Source organism: Candoia aspera, chromosome 10, assembly GCF_035149785.1.
Source record: "Candoia aspera isolate rCanAsp1 chromosome 10, rCanAsp1.hap2, whole genome shotgun sequence".
NCBI lineage: Eukaryota > Metazoa > Chordata > Lepidosauria > Squamata > Boidae > Candoia > Candoia aspera.
In genome coordinates, this window is record NC_086162.1 from 5269581 (window position 1) to 5289414 (window position 19834).

Here is a 19834-nt window from a genome sequence, read left to right on the forward strand (position 1 = left end):
CTTGTTGGGCTGAAATGGTTAAACTCATTAGGCTAAACTAATTTCTCTGAACGCCAGCTATTTACTCTGGGAGAGAAACTGCCGGAAGCTATTGCAAAGAAGGGTTTTATGACTTTTAGCCTGTAATATTGTCATTTCTCTCCTCTTTTTCATAGGAGGTGAGATCCTCTAGGAAGGTTGCTGTGAAAGGAGATCAAGGAGAGAAGGTGAGCTGTGTGAGGAAAGATTTAACGGACCATCAGAGAGTCATATTAATTTTATTTGTTCATTTACGGCAGCTTTTAGGCTGTTCCATTCGAACAGGACTCTGAGCAGCCTACTTTCTTCGATGGAAGAAAATTAAAATAATAATCAATACAACAAAAAGAAACAACAGCCCCAATGCCTGAGGAGCAACCATCAGCATACTCAAATCAATATCGGGGGAATTCCCCTGGTAACAATTCTGCTTCCAAGGTTTTCTGGGAGAGCCAGGTTTCAATAACTTTCTGAACATCCAATAGGGTGGGGGTCAGCCTAAGTTTGGGGGGGATGCTGCTCCAGAGAAGGGGGTGCATAACTGAGAAGGCTCTGCACCATAGCTTAATAACATGATTTCCAAATAACACTTGCAATTATTTATTTGTGGTGCCAGTAAAGAAATTACACTTTATTTCTGAGGTTTGATTCCTAATCCTTCCTATAACCTGACACTGAGATTGAGAAAGCCACTTTGTACCAAACAAACTGAGATTTTATTTTATCTTCCTTTGGAAAAAGAGGCCTGAACGTGTAAAACAGCCCCACTTTGGGAAGTGGTTCAGTTTCTTGAGGAAAGTCTGTACACGTTCAGGCTATAAATATTGTGAAATTAAAAAATTAAAAATAAAATAAAATGTCCTTTTTCCATCTCCGGCTGGTTTCAACCCTGCACCAGGCCTGCAGGGGCCTGGAATCAAAAAAACTCCTTGTTCCTCAATGGCAGGTTTTACTGAAAGCTTTGCAGATGCTAATCCTTTCCTGGCACGCTCCCAACGAACAATTTCTTCATGGGCTTTTTTGTATGTTCTGCATACCAATGCTCCCCATGCCCAAAAATAAGCAAGCAGAATCTTCCCTGCCCTGCTGGGGCTTTTATGCACAGTTAGGAATTATCAACCTCATAAGTTTTAATGCACGATTCATGCGCAACTGCCTATTCCGAGCATTATGGGGACTGCAACGGCTGCCAGCGCGGATATTGTCATTTGTTCGAACTCAACTTTCCTGCTGAGTCCACTGCATCTTGGGCCCTGCCTAGAGATACCCATACAATTCTCTGAAGCCACATTCTGTTAAGTTCATCGCAGATCACCTCGAAGGAGAAGGGAGCTTTACGTGCCCCGGAATTCTTCTCCTGCTCAGGGTAAAATAGGATCACAAGAAGAATTTCCAGCTCTCTTTCCACCATTAATTGCAGTTAATTGCATACTGTTCCATAAGACTCAGTACAGCAATATTAGATACTTTTCTTTGCATGCAGTTTTAGTAGAAAACAAGAGACATCAGAAGGCATCAGTCATTGCTACCTACCCATGCTACAGTGGAGTCTATTTCGGCAGATTGTGAATTCTGTTCCCATTAAAATCTCTGGCCATTTTCTTTTACTACTTGGCTGTTCTACAAAATGAATTCTGGTTTACAGTGGAGCAGGCCGAATGAGATTCTAACATGGGGTGATTTTTCCAGGGCCTTGGATTACAACAAGAACTCTTCTTTGGGTTTTATGTTTTTTATAAAATGATCTCAGATCGTTTCCAAGTTAACCCGAGTAAAGTTTGCAGATTTCACTCCTACCAAATTTACTTTCTATTAGGAGAACAACATCCTTGTCTGGAGGCCTTAAGTCTTATGCATCCTTGCCAGGGCTGGTGAAAATTGCAAATGGAAAGTGCAACTGGAAGCAGATCCCATTGAAAATACAGGCAGTCCTCGTTTAGCAACTGTTCGCAGTTACGACTGTGATGAAAATGTAACTTTACAACCAATCCTCGCATTTACAACTTTCGCAGGTCTGTAAAGCAAAGGAAAGCTGAAGTCAGATCACAAGCACAGTTGTGGTTTCACTAAGCGACTGCTTTGCTTATTGACTGAATTGCCGGTCCCAATTGTCGCTAAACAAAGACTACCTGTACAGATTAGAACTTGAGTTCAGATGTGCCTCCCACTGAGGTACATCTGAATGCACAATCCAGATGTATTTAAATCTATATTGAAAATTGCATCTGATTTGTGCCTAAAAGCGAAGTGATTGAAGGCACAGGGAAGAGCATGATAGAGCGGAAATACAGAAACAGGTTTCCTGGCCGTGTCCTTTGATTGAGTCATGACAGAGAGGTGCTTCTCCAGTGTCTGCCACACTAGCTTTCTAGCAGCAGGTGTGCAAATTGGCACTCTAAGCCATTCTCCCCGTTCTTCTTAGCACTGTGAAACTTTCCATCTGAAGTCTGGTTTTGGCTTCTGGAGAGCTGCCCCTCCCTTGGGGAACATCTTCCACTTAACTGGTTGGGTGGGAGGAAATGGTGGTTAAACCACAAAGCCTCGCTTTTCACATCTACCTTTGGCTGCAGCCAGAATTTGGGCAGGGAACCGGGCTGTTGCCATACAGACAACTGAGTCCTTTCATGACATCTCTCTCAGAGCCATCCTACTGAATCCCACTGAATTTGGCGCCACTCCCAGGCCTGCTGCGTAACAGATAAGAGGAATTCAGGAACTTAGTAACAGACTAAGTTGCCTGGCTTCCACTTTACACCTAGGAGGAAAAGAAGGGATTCAAGCGGAGCATCTCATAAAGCACTGTGTTTCATTTTATTATTTTGACCCAGGTGCTTCATTGGACCGTCTTAAAACGTACTCAGATAGCCAAAGGGTGACTGCTTGGATTTTATTTTATTTTTCTTATTTAGCACCCATTATAAGAAGTCCCTGTAGTCCAAACATGGATGGCCAGTTAATAGTTCCTGTACATTTGTATGCCTTTCGGGATGGATTGTGCCATAGTTCTACAGAAGACATCATTTCTTTATTTTGGAGGGGCAGAGGGCTGTGCCACAGCATGCGGCTCCTTAGGCAAGGCGACCAAACATCTTCCAAAAGGCAAAAGGGTTCTGTGCGTTGGGGAGAAGGGTTCCCACCACAGTGGTTTTTCAGGACTTCCATAAAAGAAACTTGACTTAGAAATGAAGGAGGGGAATACGATGCTCAATACATTGGGACATTGCCCCAAGGCTTTAAATGCAAGCTTTGAAACTGAGAGATTTATGAACAATTGACCAGAGTTGTTGCCTGCATACCCTCATCTGGGCAAGAGCTTTGAGTAACCACCAAAAGATTCACCTGGGAGTCAATGTATGCTTTGAATGTTGCGGTATCTCTACTTGGAGGACAGGCTCATTTCCTGTTTCCTGATTGCTATCCTTCTTTTGCAGTGTCCTCCATGTCAGCAGAGGTCACCATATGCAAATGTAAGTAAGAGGCTGATGTTCATGTGCCCTTTTGATGAAGGGAGGTGATAGATCCCTTGGATGTTAGCTTGAAGCAGCACGCAAAGAAACTTGTAATTTCAATAAGCAGTGTGGCTGCTGCTGAACTCCCATTGTTCCTTCTCTTACATTTTTAGTTGGGTGTCAGGCTTAGGCTTGTGTTCATGTTACAATAAGCTATGATTTAACTATGGTTTATTTTATTTTTTAAAAACTATACTTGGCTGGGTTGGTACGACTTACTGCTCGATAAAACTTGGGACAAGCAATGTAGCACCTATAGGTATCAGAATGCCCCCCCAACACCTTCCTTTGTGCCAATCAGATGGGCTCTTGTCCCATCTGATTTTTTGAAAATAAACTGTAAACATTATTTTAATTTTAAAAGTTTCACACAATCCACTGAGCCACAACCAGGCCACCCATTGGTTGACTTAGTTGACAATCTGTAAGCCTCTTTGTGCTGCTGTCTCTGGGCTACAGCTGGGTCTTCTGGGATTTCTGGATATGAAACAAACAAACAAACAAACAAATACATCTGCAGAGAGTCAAGAGAGTAGCTGTGAACCCAAAGAATCACTTAACAGAAATTGTTGATGGGATGAGAGAAAAGGCAGATGAGGCCTCAAGAAGGCAGAGGCAGCTGATAGCTGAAGGCACTCCTGGTTTTGTGATTGTGGCAATAGAATATTTAGAACTAGTATTAACTTTGGTATTATCTATGCCACCAGGGCTAAATTCAAATCATGGCCCACACAGCTCAGGGACAGATATTGACTGTAACGCCAGAAATGAGACAGGAAGCGTAAGAAATAATAATGGGGACAGGGGGAGAGTCAAGCATCTTGGAACAGATACAGCAATGTTTCTCAACTTTAGCCACTTGAAGATATGTGGACTTCAACTCCCAGAATTCTGGGAGTTGAAGTCCACACACCTCCAAGTGGCCAAGGTTGAGAAGCACTGAACTACAGAGTGGTTTTCCTTCACTGTTGAATAAGCCAGTCTTCATTTGCTTGGAAAGAAGAGAGAAAGGATTCCTGAGTCAGAAGCCCTTAATGTTGACAAAGTTTTCTTCTTGGCCAGTCTACTGTAGGAGTGGACAACTTCGGGTAGCCCCAAAGAATGCTTAATGTCTTTGGACCACTGGGGACTCCAGGAGACAGATGGGTGATGAAAAGGATATTCTAGGATTTTCATTTAACCTACATTAGGGCTTACACTACAAAGATGTTAGAGCTCCTCGCCTCCAAAAAAGCAGGAGAACCAGCCACCGGTTTTCCGCCACTCTGCTCAGAAGCTGTTCCAAGATCCTGTTGCTGATTGCAAGCCACCCTGTGGGAAAGGCTGTTCCTGCTTAATGTGCTTGTATCAGGCTGGAGCTCAAAGCAAGGCAGAGGACTGAAGGAAGAACGGCAACTCTAGACAGAATGCAGGGAAAGCAAACCCAAGCTTTAGAATAACTTGTTTTGAGGGGGAGGGGAAAATGACCAATTATCAGTGCAATTGGGAATGCAATTCCAGAACAGATGTTCACTGACCATTAAGGGACATTAACCAGTCATTCACAGATTCACAGAGTTGGAAAGGGTCATTTATGCCATCGAGTGCAACCCACTGCTCAGCGCGGAAATCCAAATTAAAGCTTCTCTGACAGATGGCTGCCCAGCCTTAGCTTGAACACATCCCGTGAAAGAGAGCCCAATGCCTCCCTTGGTGCTTGGTTCCACTGTCAAACTGCTTTTACTATCAGAAAGTTTTGTCTGTTGCTGAATCAGAACCTCCTTTCCTGTAACTTAACGGAATTAGTCCGTGGCCTGCATTCTGACACAGAACAGCCTCAACTATTATTTATGCAACATTTTTTCAAGAATTTGAAGAGTACTGTTATATCCCTCCTTTGTCTTCTCTTCTCAAGGTTAAATCAGCAGTGCTACTTCAGTCTGTCTTCCCAGGGTTTAGTTTCTAATTTCCTAATCATTCTTGTTGTCCTCTACAGGTAGTCCATGCTTAATGAGCACAATTGGGACCAGTATTTCAGTTGCTAAGCAAAGCGGTCATTAAGCAAATCCAACCAAATTTTATGACTTTTTTGCAGTGGTTGCTAAGCAAATCACTGTGTGCATTAAGTGAACCACTTGGTCGTTAAGTGAAGCATGGGGTTTCCCATTGATTTTGCTTGCCAGAAGCAGGCTGGGAAGGTCAAAAATGGTGATCGTGTGTCCATGGGATGCTGCAAAGGTCATAAATGTGAACTGGTTGCCAAGTACCCAAATCGTGATCATGTGACCACAGGGAAGCTCAGTCAGTCGTAAGTGTGAGGACTGGTCATAAGTAGGGTTTTCCAGCACTGTTGTAAGTTTGGACTGTCACTAAGCAAATGGTTGTTTAGTGAGGACTACCTGTATATGATGTGTGACATCAAGATGCCCAAGTTGCCATTTGCCCTCTTTATCCCCCAACCAGTCTACGTTTGATACCTGAGTATGATTCTACAGTGAATCATAAAGAGATTGATTTGTAAGCACCTTGAAAACTATGTGATAATTATCAGAAATCAGCATAGATAAACGTAAGCTTATCATATTTTGATCAGGAAACTTCCTTAGTAGAATGTGGGAATGCTGTAGACATAATATTTCTTGATTTCAGCATAGCATTCAACAATGTACCCTCTGATTATAGATAGGTGGCATGACACTTAGGTGGATACATAGCAGGTTCAGAAGTTGCACCCAGGCTACCCTCTTGTTCCTGCTTCCTCATCAAACTCAAGTGAGGTACTGAGTGGGGTTCCACAATCCCTGGTTTCTCCATTTCCCTTTTTGGAGATAGGGACATTGTATACCCTCCTCCAGTCATCTCACACCTTCTCCAGAGCATCTTAAGGATAATATATAAAGATTTGGCCAAACCATCAGCAAGCTCTTCCAGTATTCTTGAATGCATGTGGTCCTGTAGATTTGAACTTTCAACGTAAATTGGTATTATCCGATGATGTTTCTCAAACATCAAATGTTTCTTATGAGCATTTATCAATCTCAATCTTCAAAACTTTTCCTTCATCCTGTTCTTTACAATGGTTTAGCGATGCCACAGAGAGGATGTCACGGTATTGGATGCCAGTATGTTTCTTGGCCCAGTATAAGCTCTTGGCGCTGATTTTTAGAGCCCTGGGATCAGGCTTTCTCAAGGAGATCTCTTTCCTCATGTATATGCCCAAAGGCTTTGGTCAACATTAGTAGTTCCCCCTCTAGGGTTCCCACCAAAGTGACTTGGCCATAAGGGGAAGGAACTTTTCCAAGGTGGACATAGGGATCCATTCCATTGAAAAAGCCCTCTGCCCTGCAGCCAACTCACTTTATCTGTGTGATTATAAATAAAATGCATAATTGTTGTCATTTGCACAGTAATGCCATGACACTTGTGATATCACTGGCCCTTCCTCATTCCTTCAAGGGATTTTGATGATGGTGGGGCCTGATTAGTACAATGGTCACTGGTGTACATTTCTATCATTTCTTTCTTTAGACAATTTGTGGCATCATGAGCGTTGACGTCTTTTCAGTGTTAGCTTAGGCCTTCAGCAGCTTTGCATTCAGGTTAATTTTAAGGGCCCAACTTTCTGCTGGGCTAGAGAGTTTTATCTTCCCTGGGCTATCAACTACAGTATATTTCCAGGGGGGTGGGGGAATGTTTGTTTACTCTAATGTTTTAGCAACTTTATAAGTTGCTCAGGAACTTTGGCTGCTGGGCAGATTAGACATAATATACAAATAAAAAACACTGCAGTCCTTCTCCAACCAGTCTCCTCCCACTCAGAACCCCCACCCAGAAGCAAGAAGTGCCTAAGATGAAATGAGAAGTGAGGTTGAGTAATCACATTGCCAACTGTGAGTAATGGTGAAATCACGGGACCCCTCCTCTCTCCATTTACAGGCAGGGCGTCACAAGACCCAGCAATGTCCTTAGATCTTTTCACTTTTGGCAGCTTGACTCTGCTGACTCAAAAGAATTAGCAGCAGCTGCAAAACTGTAACCCTCAACAGACCATTGATTCATTCATTGATTGAATTGTGCCTGTATCCGAGCCACGTGTCCCTTTCCCAGAACCTGGATTTCCGTCTTCTTCCTCCTGCCCCAGCTGACTTAATTTCTAACTATCTCTGCACATTCACATGTTTGAGGACATGTGCTTTGTACAAAGCACTGTCTCCATCCCCTCACCCTCACCCACCTCTTCTGATCCTCTCTGGCTTGCATCCATGGGAACATCTGGAAGACTGAAGAAAACTCGGGTGGCTTCCAGATGTCAGCGAGTGTTCCTATGGCAACTACTGGGAGATGAAAGGAGGAAGTGGGAAGGGAGGCTGCATGAGGACTCCTCTTTGCATTTCCCCCTTTCCTTCCTCATCTGGTTGCTGCCAAGTGGTCACACAGGCATTTGTGGAAGGGGAGTCACAGCCACAAAGTGGTGTCTTCATGACTTGCCTGAAGAGCTTGAATCAGCTTGATAGGCATGGTGGCATGAACCCTCAACTTGAATTTGTAGAGTGGGGCAGGGAAATGTTATAATCTTACCACCTCCAACATAAAATATTACCTTCTTCTGAATCAGAATATGCATCCTTTTAGTTCAGGATTAGCCACAGACTTTGACCAATATTGGCTCCCCTGGGTTCAGATAAAGAGGAGGCCTTCAGACTTGCCTCAAGGTGTCAGGGGTTAAATCTGGAGTTTTCTACCTGCCAGTGAGGGCTCTCCTGCAGAGCTATGGACTTTCTCAAGTTAGAAGTCTTTTTTTTCCAAGAGTTGGGCAGGAGGAATTTGGACCCAGGGCCACTTACCTGGTTCATCCTCTTATCTTCCATTAAGACTGGCGTCCAAAAGTATGTGAATCTTATTCCTCTGGTGTTTCTTTCTGAGGCTCCCTAAACTGGAGGTAGGGATTGCAGGCAGAAATTAGGAGCAAAATATACATGGTACCTTTTGCACACAATTCTCAATTTCAATCCTCAATATTTCAAGGTAAGCCTAGAAGGTTTCTACCCAATATTTTAGAGAGCTGCTGCTGGCCAATGGAGAGAGATAATTCTTGATAGAAGACCCCCACAGATTTGGATAACAATAACAATAATAACAATAACAATAATATAATACCCCAGTTTGTTATCCTGGTCTTATCCAATATTTTATAATTTTGGAAGCCACCTAGAGACATTGGAATCAGGCAGTTTCTGCATTTTCTAAACAAACAACCCAAAAGTCCAGTTGTTCTACAAATAATTCCCTTACAATGAACTCCCTTCATTGGGCACTTTCACTGCAGCATTTCTACCTACTGAGCAATTTTGCAGCCCCAGGCAAATGAGAGCTTTCACAAGCCATTAGTGGGCAACCCCTGGCCAGCTGCACATACCTTCTGGATTGCATGGTAAACTGGGCCTCTCTGCCATTTTGGACTCAAATCCTCTGCTCCAAGCAGGGCCGCAACTCAGGTCTGTGTCACCCGGGGCAAACATGGATTCCGTGCCCTTTTTGGCGCCCTCCCTGGCGCTCATTTTGGCACACACACCCCAGTGCAGCGCCCAGGGCACATGCCCCACTTCCCCCCACCCCAGTTGCGGCCCTGGCTCCAAGCGTTCTCTCCCAGCTATTCAGCTCACTCATTTCGCACATCCTGCCCATTTCTTATTAACAGAGCAAAATGAGAAAGTTGATTTGGGCATTCTGTCAATTGTTTTGAGTTTGGTTGCTTCTGGGCATGCAGAAGCAGCCAAAGAGTTAGGAAGCAGCAAGAGGAAGGAAGTCTCCTTATATCTCCTCCCCTGTTATGGAAGAGAGGCTTTCTGCATGTGGGAATGTCTGGAGGGGATGGAGAAGACTACCAGTTGGGGTACTTGCTTCTGCTCTGCCAGCAACACCAGCCCTAAAATTGCTCCTCTACCATTGAAAGGAGAGGACTTGGAAGAAAAGCAGCCGTTCCCACCACAGCACCAGGCACCTTGGAATAGGTCCTGTGGCTTTCTCCCGTATTGCTTCCTTTCATTTATAGCAAAAGAATAGCCCATGCTTGTGATCCACACGCATCCTTCCAGGTGACCAAGAACAATTCAAGCCAGTAGCAAGTTGAAATGACTTTTAAGGAGAGAGGGAGGAAGACGTGAGTTGCCTATCCTTGTCTGCACTTGGAAGCTAAGCAGGATCGGATCTTATTTGCAAGGAAGCTGTCCTAACAGTGAGACACACACTGAGACGAGGAGTAGTTCTCTAATGTTTATTACTGCTACATAAACAGAATCCTAACAAACTGAATAAGCGTGAGAAAAACCCAGACATATAAACCCCAAAGGCTAAGGCGGGCCTGGTCTGTGTCTCTTTGAATGGCTGCTTAATTCCTCAGTACTACACATGCGCTTTACAGCCTGGATGGGAGCCCCCTGCTCGTCATCCTTACTCGTGACAGAAGCCCAGTGTGGGAAGCTACACTGGGAAGTCAAACAAATCTCGATGGCAGTAGGGGCAGTAGCAGCCCCTTCCCATGTGTTGCCAAAGAACTCCTTAGTTGCATCCGTGAAGTCGGCAGGAGATCACTGACCTCAGAAGAGACATCACGAACTCAGAAGAGACTTGGATTACTAAAGACGCTAGGGTTAGTAAAAATGTATTTAATTAAAGCGGGTGGAAGCAGCAGGCAATGCATCCAACAACACATTTTCCTATTTGTGAAGGGAATGCCTCCCTAAAGTGACACGGTTGGATCCCTCAATGAAAGGCCAGAGAGAAAAGACTGCTAAACTGGCTTCCCATAGCCTTCAAGAGAACCCCTTGTTCTGATTCCAGGTAAACCCGACTCTGCCATACTAGGACGTACAGTAGGGCTTTGCAGTCAGAAAGTAGGGTTCAAGCTGATATCAGAGACGACAGTTCTGAAGGCATCCTAGACCCAAGCCCATTTTCCACTAGCCCCCTTAGGTAGGTCTCACTGCCCTCACAAGGAAGACCCAGCAAAATAAGCCTGATGGGGATCTGACAAGACGGGCACCTTTCACAAGAACTCTGGAGGTATGTCTGCATGTACTGTGTGTGGGACATCCTGAGAGAGTCTCCAGCAATGCCCCTTTCTTGCAAAGAGCTGCTGATCTTCTCTCAGTACTAGAGTTCTGCTTTATTGATACAAATAATAAAATATAATAATATTATAATCACAGAATCTTGAAAGCAGTGACCAAGTTTCTCTTTCTCTCATGCCAAAGAGAGCCAATCTTGAGTTTCTTTCTTGTACTTTCCTGTTTTCATGGGGGAAGCTCGTGTTTTATTATTGGTTGCCCCATAACTTCTTCAGAGCCAGCCATCTCTGTACTGCACTACAGGAATGCACTCTAGACATGTGCGGAGGCAGTAATTTTCTGCCGATATCCAGGACATTGGGACGCGGTGGCGCTGCGGGTTAAACCGCTGAGCTGTCGATCGGAAGGTCGGCGGTTCGAAACCGCGCGGCGGGGTGAGCTCCCGTTGTTAATCCCAGCTCCTGCTCACCTAGCAGTTCGAAAACATGCAAATGTGAGTAGATCAATAGGTACCGCTTCGGCGGGAAGGTAACGGCGTTCCGAGTCGTCATGCTGGCCACATGACCCGGAAGTGTCCTATGGACAACGCCGGCTCCAAGGCTTAGAAACGGAGATGAGCACCGCCCCCTAGAGTCGGACTCGACTGGACTTTACGTCAAGGGAAACCTTTACCTTTACCTATCCAGGACATTCATGCACCCCCACCCTGATTAAGCTGCATCTGGCCCTAAACATCAGACCAATTTGTGAGACCCCCACCCAGTTCCATGCTAAGTGACACTTAATGCAGTTAATGCTCTCTGTGACCTCCTGTCTACCCCCAGAGGCTGTCCTCCTCCCATACCTTCCTCCTCCCCACAGAGCCTGAACAGAGCCCATAGTGACTTTTGACAGGGGCTTCTGCGTTCATCTTCTCAGCAGCCAATTTTCCAGGGCGCCTTTTCAGCCTCCCAAGTCGAGGCACGGGGTCCCTTTCACGTCAACATCTGAGTCTTTTCTTCTGTCTTGGCTGGTGGTTTGCTTGCATAGTGGACTGTCTGGTTGCCAGGAGCTCCTGTCATGGGTTATGAATTCAGGTCAAGAAAGGAGTGGACCCAGCCACCCGCCTCCCAGGGCTAATTTGTGGCCAAAAGAGGAAAATGCAGGAGGGCCAGACAGATGAAATGTCAGACTGAGTAACAAAAGAGGCTGAGATGAACAGCAAGTGATTGCCTCTTAACTCACCCCAACTGATACTTCTCTAAACTCTCCACCTAGGACCAGCAGCTGACTTTGGGATACAGAGTGTTCTTGGTGGGATGGATGCTAGAGCAGGGACAGAGAATCCCAGCCAGCCTTCCCAGATCATCTTTCTAGATTTGGCAAGAGTAGTAAAACTGGAAGTCTGCATCTTTTTTAACCATTACTGTCCCCTTCATGCAGGCTCAGTGAATGCATGAAGCTTCCAGAAGTTTCCTTCTGCTAAATCAATCAGTCAACCCCAAACCTCCCAGAAATGAAATAAAACAGCTGATTTTTTTTCCACCCTTTCTTCCTCTGTTGTCAGCCCTATCACACCTCTACTGCTCTTGGAAACTGAAAAATTTGCCCACCTGCAAATATTATTATTTTTCATTTCCTGTTTCCCAAGGGTATCCTGTTCACTGCAAGTTCAGCATGAGCCAGTAGTGTGATACAACTGCTAAAAAGGCAAATACTATTTTGGTGAGCAGTAACAGAAGCACAGAGTCCAGATGATGGGAAGTAATCATTCTCCTCTACTGTATCCTAACCAGACCCCATTTAGAGTATTGTGCTCAGTTCTAGGCACCATCATTCAAAAAGAATAGGGACAAACTGGATCAAGTTCAGAGAAAGGCAGAGAAAGATGTGAAGGATGTGGAATCCAAGCCTATGAAGAATGGTTAAAGGAACTTAATGTGTTTAGCTCATAGAAGAGATGAATGACGGGAGATGTGGAAGCAGGCTTCAAATATTGGAAGGGTTGTCACACAGAAGAAGGAGCAGATTGATTCTCTGTTGCCACAGAGGGCAGAGCCAGAATCAGGGGATTAAAACTACAAGGAAGGAGGTCCAGGCTAGAAATCAGGAGGAACTTCCTGACTGTATGAGCTATCAGTCTGTGAAACAGGCAGATGAGCTCTCCTTCACAAGAGGTCTTCTAACAGAGGCTGGCTGTCTGTCAGAGATGCTCTCATGGGCCCTGCGCCACACCAGGGAACGGACCAGAGAACCTGTGTCTTCCCTTCCAACTTTATGATTCTTTGGAATCCACACATTGCATGCATGCAATATTGATCTGGTCCTGATTGAAAGGCACTCTTGATACCTGCAGAAGCCCTGCCATTTATTGCAGCAGTACCGATTCCAAAGCTGAGGGGTGAGCCCTGGAGTTCAGAATCGACATGGCTTACCCATTTTTGGTGCTTTGTGCAACACAGTGAGATATGCATGCCCCAAAACAGAGCAAGAAAGTTAAAACTAACCCCGCTTGGCATTTAAGTTACTTGGTAGAGGTGTCCAGCTATAGAAATTGAAATGAATACTTGCATGCATGCATACGTCATGGGAATGCAGCTACCTGATCTTGTAGCCAAGCAGATTATCCAATGCTGGGTGAAGGGGGCATTTCCTGATTTTACTGACCTGGCACAATGCCTAAAAACGCCACTTGGTCTGAGGACCTCCTGACTCTACTGGCTTCCCTGCTTGTCACTCTTCGAAATCCCAGCCTTGCCCCTGAAACTCAAGATGCAGAATTGACACCCGAGTCTCTCTCAGTTGCCAGGACCTCCAGAGAGCACTCCATTCCCTTTCCTCTCTTAGAATTCTGACCCTTCTGGGAAGTTGCTCCTCTGCCCAGCCATCTTCGATAGGGGTAAACCAGGCATCCGCAAACCCTTCCGCTGATTGACACCCTTCATGACCTTTCAGATGGTTCATCGACCCCCAGACATGTACTACCTGAAAGTAATTTAATAAATACTACTTTAACTAAGAGTACTACGAGTAATAACAATAGATAACAACAATGACTTCATAAAAATAGGTAGTATTTAAAATATGAAAAATATAAGATTTAACATACCCTTTTTGCTGAAACTGTTGATATCGTTAATGGGACGGATGCGTCTGATGAGCATCAACAAGGGCATTGATATTTTTTTGGAGACTGGCCAGTTTTGGTCCTAAGTCACCACGCTCTTCCAGGTTCAGTCTGTTCCCATTGACCTCCAGCCATTTACTGACCCCCTTTTGGCCCCCAACCATTTTTCAACCCCTTGGATAGTCCCATCCACACTTGGGGATCAATATCAATCACTTTGGGGAACCCTGGGATAAATCTATGGCTCAGAACCAGCCACATTCCCATCTCCTCATCCTTAATGCACTTGCATTTTCATTTTGCAGCTTAGCTCTGTTTTCCTTCAATCCTTCTCTAGGAGGAAACAAGAAAGAGTTCCTCTCCATCTTCTTAAAGGCAGCTCTTAGGTTTGAGGTCCCTTGCTAAATTGCTAAGCTGCGGAGTCCTTGGTGCTCTCTGCGCCTGGTTGTTCTCTTGCAGATGTTCCATTGCCAGACTAGGCAACACCTTCAGTGCGAAGAGGGAGTGGGCCTTGCTCTCTGTTTATAGACCGTGGCTTGCCCTGCTTGTGTTGGTGGGGGTGTTGCTCTCTCCTTGGGAGTTCTTTGGTTGGGCTGTTGTTTGCTGCTTGGTTGATTGCCTGAGTTAATCGTTCCTTGATTAGGGTGTATTGTGCTGTTTGATGGCTCATCTGGTGTTAATCCTAGTGTTGATTTTTGCATAACTGGATGTTTATTGCTGGCAAGGGAGTGTCCTGGTCTTTTGGCTTTCCTGTTGTCTCTTTTGAATGGTATGTAAACGTTGTTTCCCTCTATGTGTCTGTTGATGGCTACTTCATCTGAGTGCCAGGCTTCCAGTTGCTAAGCCCGTTACAAATCTAATATTTTATCTGTGGTAAATGGTTGCTTCTCCCACTCAGCCAGTTAGCTTGCTCTTGATTGTTTCCAGTAGACACATTCATTTGGCTTTTTTCTCTGCAGGCTACCCTGGGTCCTCCTGGTCTGAAGGTATGTCTCTCCTGCTTCTCTACTGTCTCAGCTGTTTGTGGCACCTGAATCCCACCATCCTCCTGAGTTTCTCTTTCTGTCCTGTGCAAAATCCTGACCACCATCCCCAAAGCTGCTATTTTCCCATTCCACTTCTGGTTTTCTCTGTTTAGATCTTCTGTTGGTTTGTTAAATACAACCTAGCAAATATATAACTTCCATTACATCAAACCATTCCAGGATCTTTGCAGAGTGGTTCCAAAATCAATAATGTTTCCCACGAGTGTAAATAGATTAAAATGCTTTCCCCAACTTTAATAAACATACTGTTTCACCATTATTGCTAACCTTGCAGATCTTACAGGCACACATATATAATTTAACAATATTTTAATTTTGTACATTTACAGTAATTTCGGGAAGGAGGGGTGGATTGCATGTTCTACGCATTTATGCTCTTTGATATACCCATAAACATTGCTGCAGCCATTAGAACATCTGCTTAGTGTGCAATCAGTTTTCAGGACAGGAACCCAAACCAACGTGGGTAGAGACCTTCACTCCCTCCTCACTGGACAGGCCTCTTCTCCCACCTTTCTATCTCCCTCCTTCTCCACCACACCTGTCCAATCCTCCTCTTCTTCCTTACTCCCAACCCCACTTCCCTATTCAGGTATCAGGGAAAGGTGAAGAAGAGCAAGTGTGTTCGTGTAGTTTCAAAGACATACTAAGACGATTGACCAAATGGGATAAACCTGCATGCAGAGCTGCAGATGTTGCTACTTGTCAGTGCTGAGATCCAGCTCAAGGAAGCCCCAGGGCTTATTCTGGACAGCTGCGAAAGGGAATTCTATGGACAGGTGCCCTGAGACTGTTCCCTGGCCATCATTTTCTTAAGCTCTGCTCCTCTTCCCTGCAGGGTGGGAAAGGCGAACAGGGAACTCCCGGAGCGTACGGATCCAAAGGAGAGAAAGGTGATCGTGTAAGTAGGCCCTTCCTTAACCTTCATGGGATGCCTGCCCACTTTCAGGCTGCAACTTCTTGGAGAGGATCTGGGGATTGAAGCAGGTGCTGGCTTAATAGAATTGGAACATTCAGCTGTTGCAGGAGAGGTCTCAGGGGCTGGGTAAGAAATGAAAGCATCTCAAAACCTAATTCATGATGAGCAGATGAACATTGCAGGGTCAGTCATATCTGGAAGAAGGATGGCAAGCCCTTCAGTATCGCATTTTAGGAAAAAGAGGTTCAAATGGTTCTCGGAGACCCCGCTTCATTAATAAATGAGTGTGAGACTTTGGGCTTATTCGGTTTCCAAAATTTTGTACTTTATATTAACCCCTTACCTTCTTGACAGTAAGTCTCACTATTGAGTTTACTGATGGATCTTTCTTTCTGGATTGTCCTGTGCTTTAAATGGCTTGACAACTGTCTCCTGACATGTCCTAAGATTTCTTTATCTTCTGATCTCCCTCCAGGGTGCTGACTGTGTCCGGATCTCACCTGAAGCTCCACTACAGGTGAGTCCCCTCGTGAGGACTTCACATGTTCTGCTTTTCTTCTCTTCCTTCTTTATCCTACGTTGCCATCCTAACCCTTCCTTGTTTGTTTTTGAAGTGTGCCGAAGGCCCAAAAGGGGAGAAGGGAGACCTAGGAGAAAAGGTAGGCATGGATTTACCAAAATGCGGGAAAAACAAAACAAAACATTTTATTTAAACCTCTCCCTGTTCTTTCTCTTTGCCTTTAACAGGCCTCAGATCTTCACACAAATCCCTCTCTGCATTCCAACAGATTTGACTCAGGAAGGATTTGGTCAATATTAGCTTAAGATATTATGATTTATTTTAAAAACATGCTCTGCTTGTAAAGCAAGCCTTAACATGGGGAAAAATATAAGGAAAAAAATCTCAAACATTCTTTGAGTGTTGTTGGCTCAGACATACCTGCAAAGATCAGCAGCACTGAAAAATGGGCTGTGGAACATCAATTGTGTGTAATATGTGATGTTCCTGGAAGGGAAAAAAGGAGTTGTTTCAAGCCAAATGTAGCCTTGGCATCCATGGCTGTGTTCACACAATTTGCCCATCACCTAATCACTGAACATTCTGGATTTGCAGGATACATTGAACCATAAACTACAGTATCCCAAAAGTCTGCTTTCATACAATATAGTAAGAGTCCCCCGCCCCCCAAAAAGTAACCAAAGTTAATCAAGGTAGCTTGCAGAATAAATGAGCACCCAGCTTTGTAACTGACTTCATAACATCCGTTGTGTGAACAGAACTTGTTTGGGTGTTCTTTGCCTCTTACACACACATCTCAGGCAGGACCCCAGGAGCCTGTTCCTCTCTTTCACAACAGTCTAGGTGTCCCTTATTTAACCAAAAGGCCTTTAAGAAGAAGAATGACGGAGAGAATGAGTGAAGAAAGGAGACACAACTTTGTCCAGTGCTGTTGAACATAGGGCCCTCCCAGAGGGGGCCCTTGATCTGTCCCCAGTGGTCCAATCTGCCGAAAACCAAAAATATTTATTAACAATGTTTATAGGACGCGGTGGCGCTGCGGGTTAAACCGCTGAGTGCCGATCGGAAAGTCGGCGGTTCGAAACCGCGCGGCGGGGTGAGCTCCCGTTGCTAGTCCCAGCTCCTGCTCACCTAGCAGTTCGAAAACATGCAAATGTGAGTAGATCAATAGGTACCGCTTCGGCGGGAAGGTAACGGCGTTCCGAGTCATCATGCCGGCCACATGACCCGGAAGTGTCTATGACAACGCCGGCTCTAAGGCTTAGAAACGGAGATGAGCACCGCCCCCTAGAGTCGGACACGGCTGGACTTTACGTCAAGGGAAACCTTTACCTTTACCTTTACTATAGTTTGCTCTATACCAGAGAGCCAATTGTCAGCCCTTCGAGGTAGTCCAGACAAGAAGCACCAGCCATGAGTTACTAACACTACCTTTATTGTAAGTCTGCATTAACAGAGTCTAGCAAGTCTAAAAGTACTTCTCCCCTCCCTTACTTTTACTCTCCCAAAAACTAGGGAGGGTCCCTTCTGAAACCCCCTCCTTTGTTTATCAGACCATTGTCTAGGCTGTGGCTCTTTCTCCTGTCTCCCAAGGTCACTCCCACAAACCGTGACACCAACCTTGGCTGAGCTGAAAAAAACTAAACAGGTCTGAGCTGGGTAGAACTTGGATGAGAGACCTCAGTAAAAGCCACAGCTAGAAGCTGGACTGGGAAGCTGAAAAGACCTCATGGAAGAAGATAATGACAACTGCCTTATGCATTATTTCTAAGAATACCAACTGAATGAATCCATAAAATCAGCAGGGGTCAACTCAATTCAAAGGAAATTAAACTTTTACCTATTTTAGGAATTGCCATCATTTTGAGGGACAGAATCCTTAGTAGTATCTTTGTTTGGTATGTGCCTCTATCCAAGTGCAGTCCAAACCAACAATTAAACAATCAAAATTATGACAGAGTGTAGGCCAGTATATATGACACAGCAATATAATAAGGAGGGTTATATCAGAAGATCAGCCACAACAAGGACCAATGCAATTTAAAATGATTACAACCATACACGCCCACTGTGTTTTCAACTGTTTGAGAACAGAGTGACAGGACCAGGACTGAAAGAGCCATGTCAAAGTTGTCTAAAAAAAAAAGAATCACATCAGGGACATCTGTGGTGTGTGTGTGTGTGTGTAAAGTGCACCCACACAATCAAGGCCCCACCCTCTTTTTTTGTGGACACATTAAAAAGGGGTGGGGCTTCAATTGCATGATTGCAGCTGCCATCTTGACTGTTTTGACCCTCCGTCTCAGATACCCCTGATCCCACCGGTCTCAGCAATTTATTTTTCCTTGTACCCTAGGAGAGTGGTTTTTTTTTTTCCTTTTCCTTCAGTAAATGCCTTGACTTGTTTCAGTCTGGTCCCAAAGCAAGGAAGAATGAAACACCACTTCCTTATACCTAGATAAACAGAAAGCCATGGACAGGCAGCTTATTTAATGTGCATTTCAACAGCTGCTTCTCTGCTTGTGTGTTCAAGATGACGTGTACAGAACCCTGCATTAATATACTGTAGTTGAGGTTTGCACCAAGGGCCCTTTTGCGTGACAGCAGTAAAGTGCGGCTTTCCAGAGTGGGAACAGGCAGAAAAGGAAGGGCTGTCTGCATGTTGGGGGTCTCATCAGCCTTGGCAAAGGAGCAGATTCGGGTTCAGCCTGTGTGAGAGCCTGAGGGAGGAAAGAGATATGGGGGGGTCCCTCCTCAGAGGCCATTGGTTGACCGCAGAAGACCTGCAGATCTTCCACTCTCTGATTCCATGAGAGCCATTCTCTACCTCTTCTCTCCTCCTTTTATTTTATTTATTTATTTTATTTTTATCCCGCCTTTATTATTTTTATCAATACCTCAAGGCGGTGAACATCCCTAATACTCCTTCTTCCTCCTATTTTCTCCACAACAGCAACAACCCTGTGAGGTGGGCTGGGCTGAGAGAGAGGGACTGGCCCAAGGTCACGCAGCCAGCTTTCATGCCTAAGGCGGGACTAGAACTCTCCTACCACGCCTGATTGGCTCTTGGGCTGAGAGAGGGGGACTGGCCCAAGGGCACCCAGCCGGCTTTCATGCCTAAGGCGGGACTAGAACTCTTCTACCACACCTGATTGGCTCTTGGGCTGAGAGAGAGGGACTGGCCCAAGATCACCCAGCCAGCTTTCATGCCTAAGGCGGAACTAGAACTCACAGCCTCCTGGTTTCTAGTCTGGTGCCTTAACCACTAGACCAAACTGGTTCTCTTTATTTATTTATTTGTATTTCAAATTTAGCTACCACCCATCTCACGCAAAGAGTGACTCTGGGCAGTTTACAATAAAACCAGGATAAAGCCAGAATAAATAATCATTAAAAATACAATACAGTAAAACCATATACTTAAACAAAAATATAATCCAAGATAGGGGTCTTACTTGCTTATTTTTTCTGCTGCCACCCTTGGCAAGAGATCCAGTCCCCCTTTCTCTTCTTCTGGCTTTTTCCCCCTGGGGAGCAGGCAAAGCAAGAGAGCCAGGGAAGGACAGGGAGGTCTTCTCACCCCTTCCTACAGGAGTACAGGCTGTAGATTGCTTCTCCCCACTTAAAACACCCCCACTCTTGTGCCAAAGCTGGATGGCTGTGTGTGTTT

At 44.9% G+C, this 19834-nt stretch overlaps 1 protein-coding gene across 1 annotated transcript in view; it reads left to right on the forward strand.

Annotated features, from left to right (window-relative positions):
• Positions 1–19834, forward strand: part of COL16A1 (collagen type XVI alpha 1 chain) — a 178165-nt gene that overhangs the window by 71863 nt on the left and 86468 nt on the right. Inside the window, exons 9-14 of the mRNA XM_063312279.1 lie at positions 156–206; positions 3450–3485; positions 14639–14665; positions 15564–15626; positions 16120–16161; positions 16259–16303. Of these exons, the coding sequence (XP_063168349.1) occupies positions 156–206; positions 3450–3485; positions 14639–14665; positions 15564–15626; positions 16120–16161; positions 16259–16303 (264 nt within the window). The remainder of the gene's footprint in view (positions 1–155; positions 207–3449; positions 3486–14638; positions 14666–15563; positions 15627–16119; positions 16162–16258; positions 16304–19834) is intronic.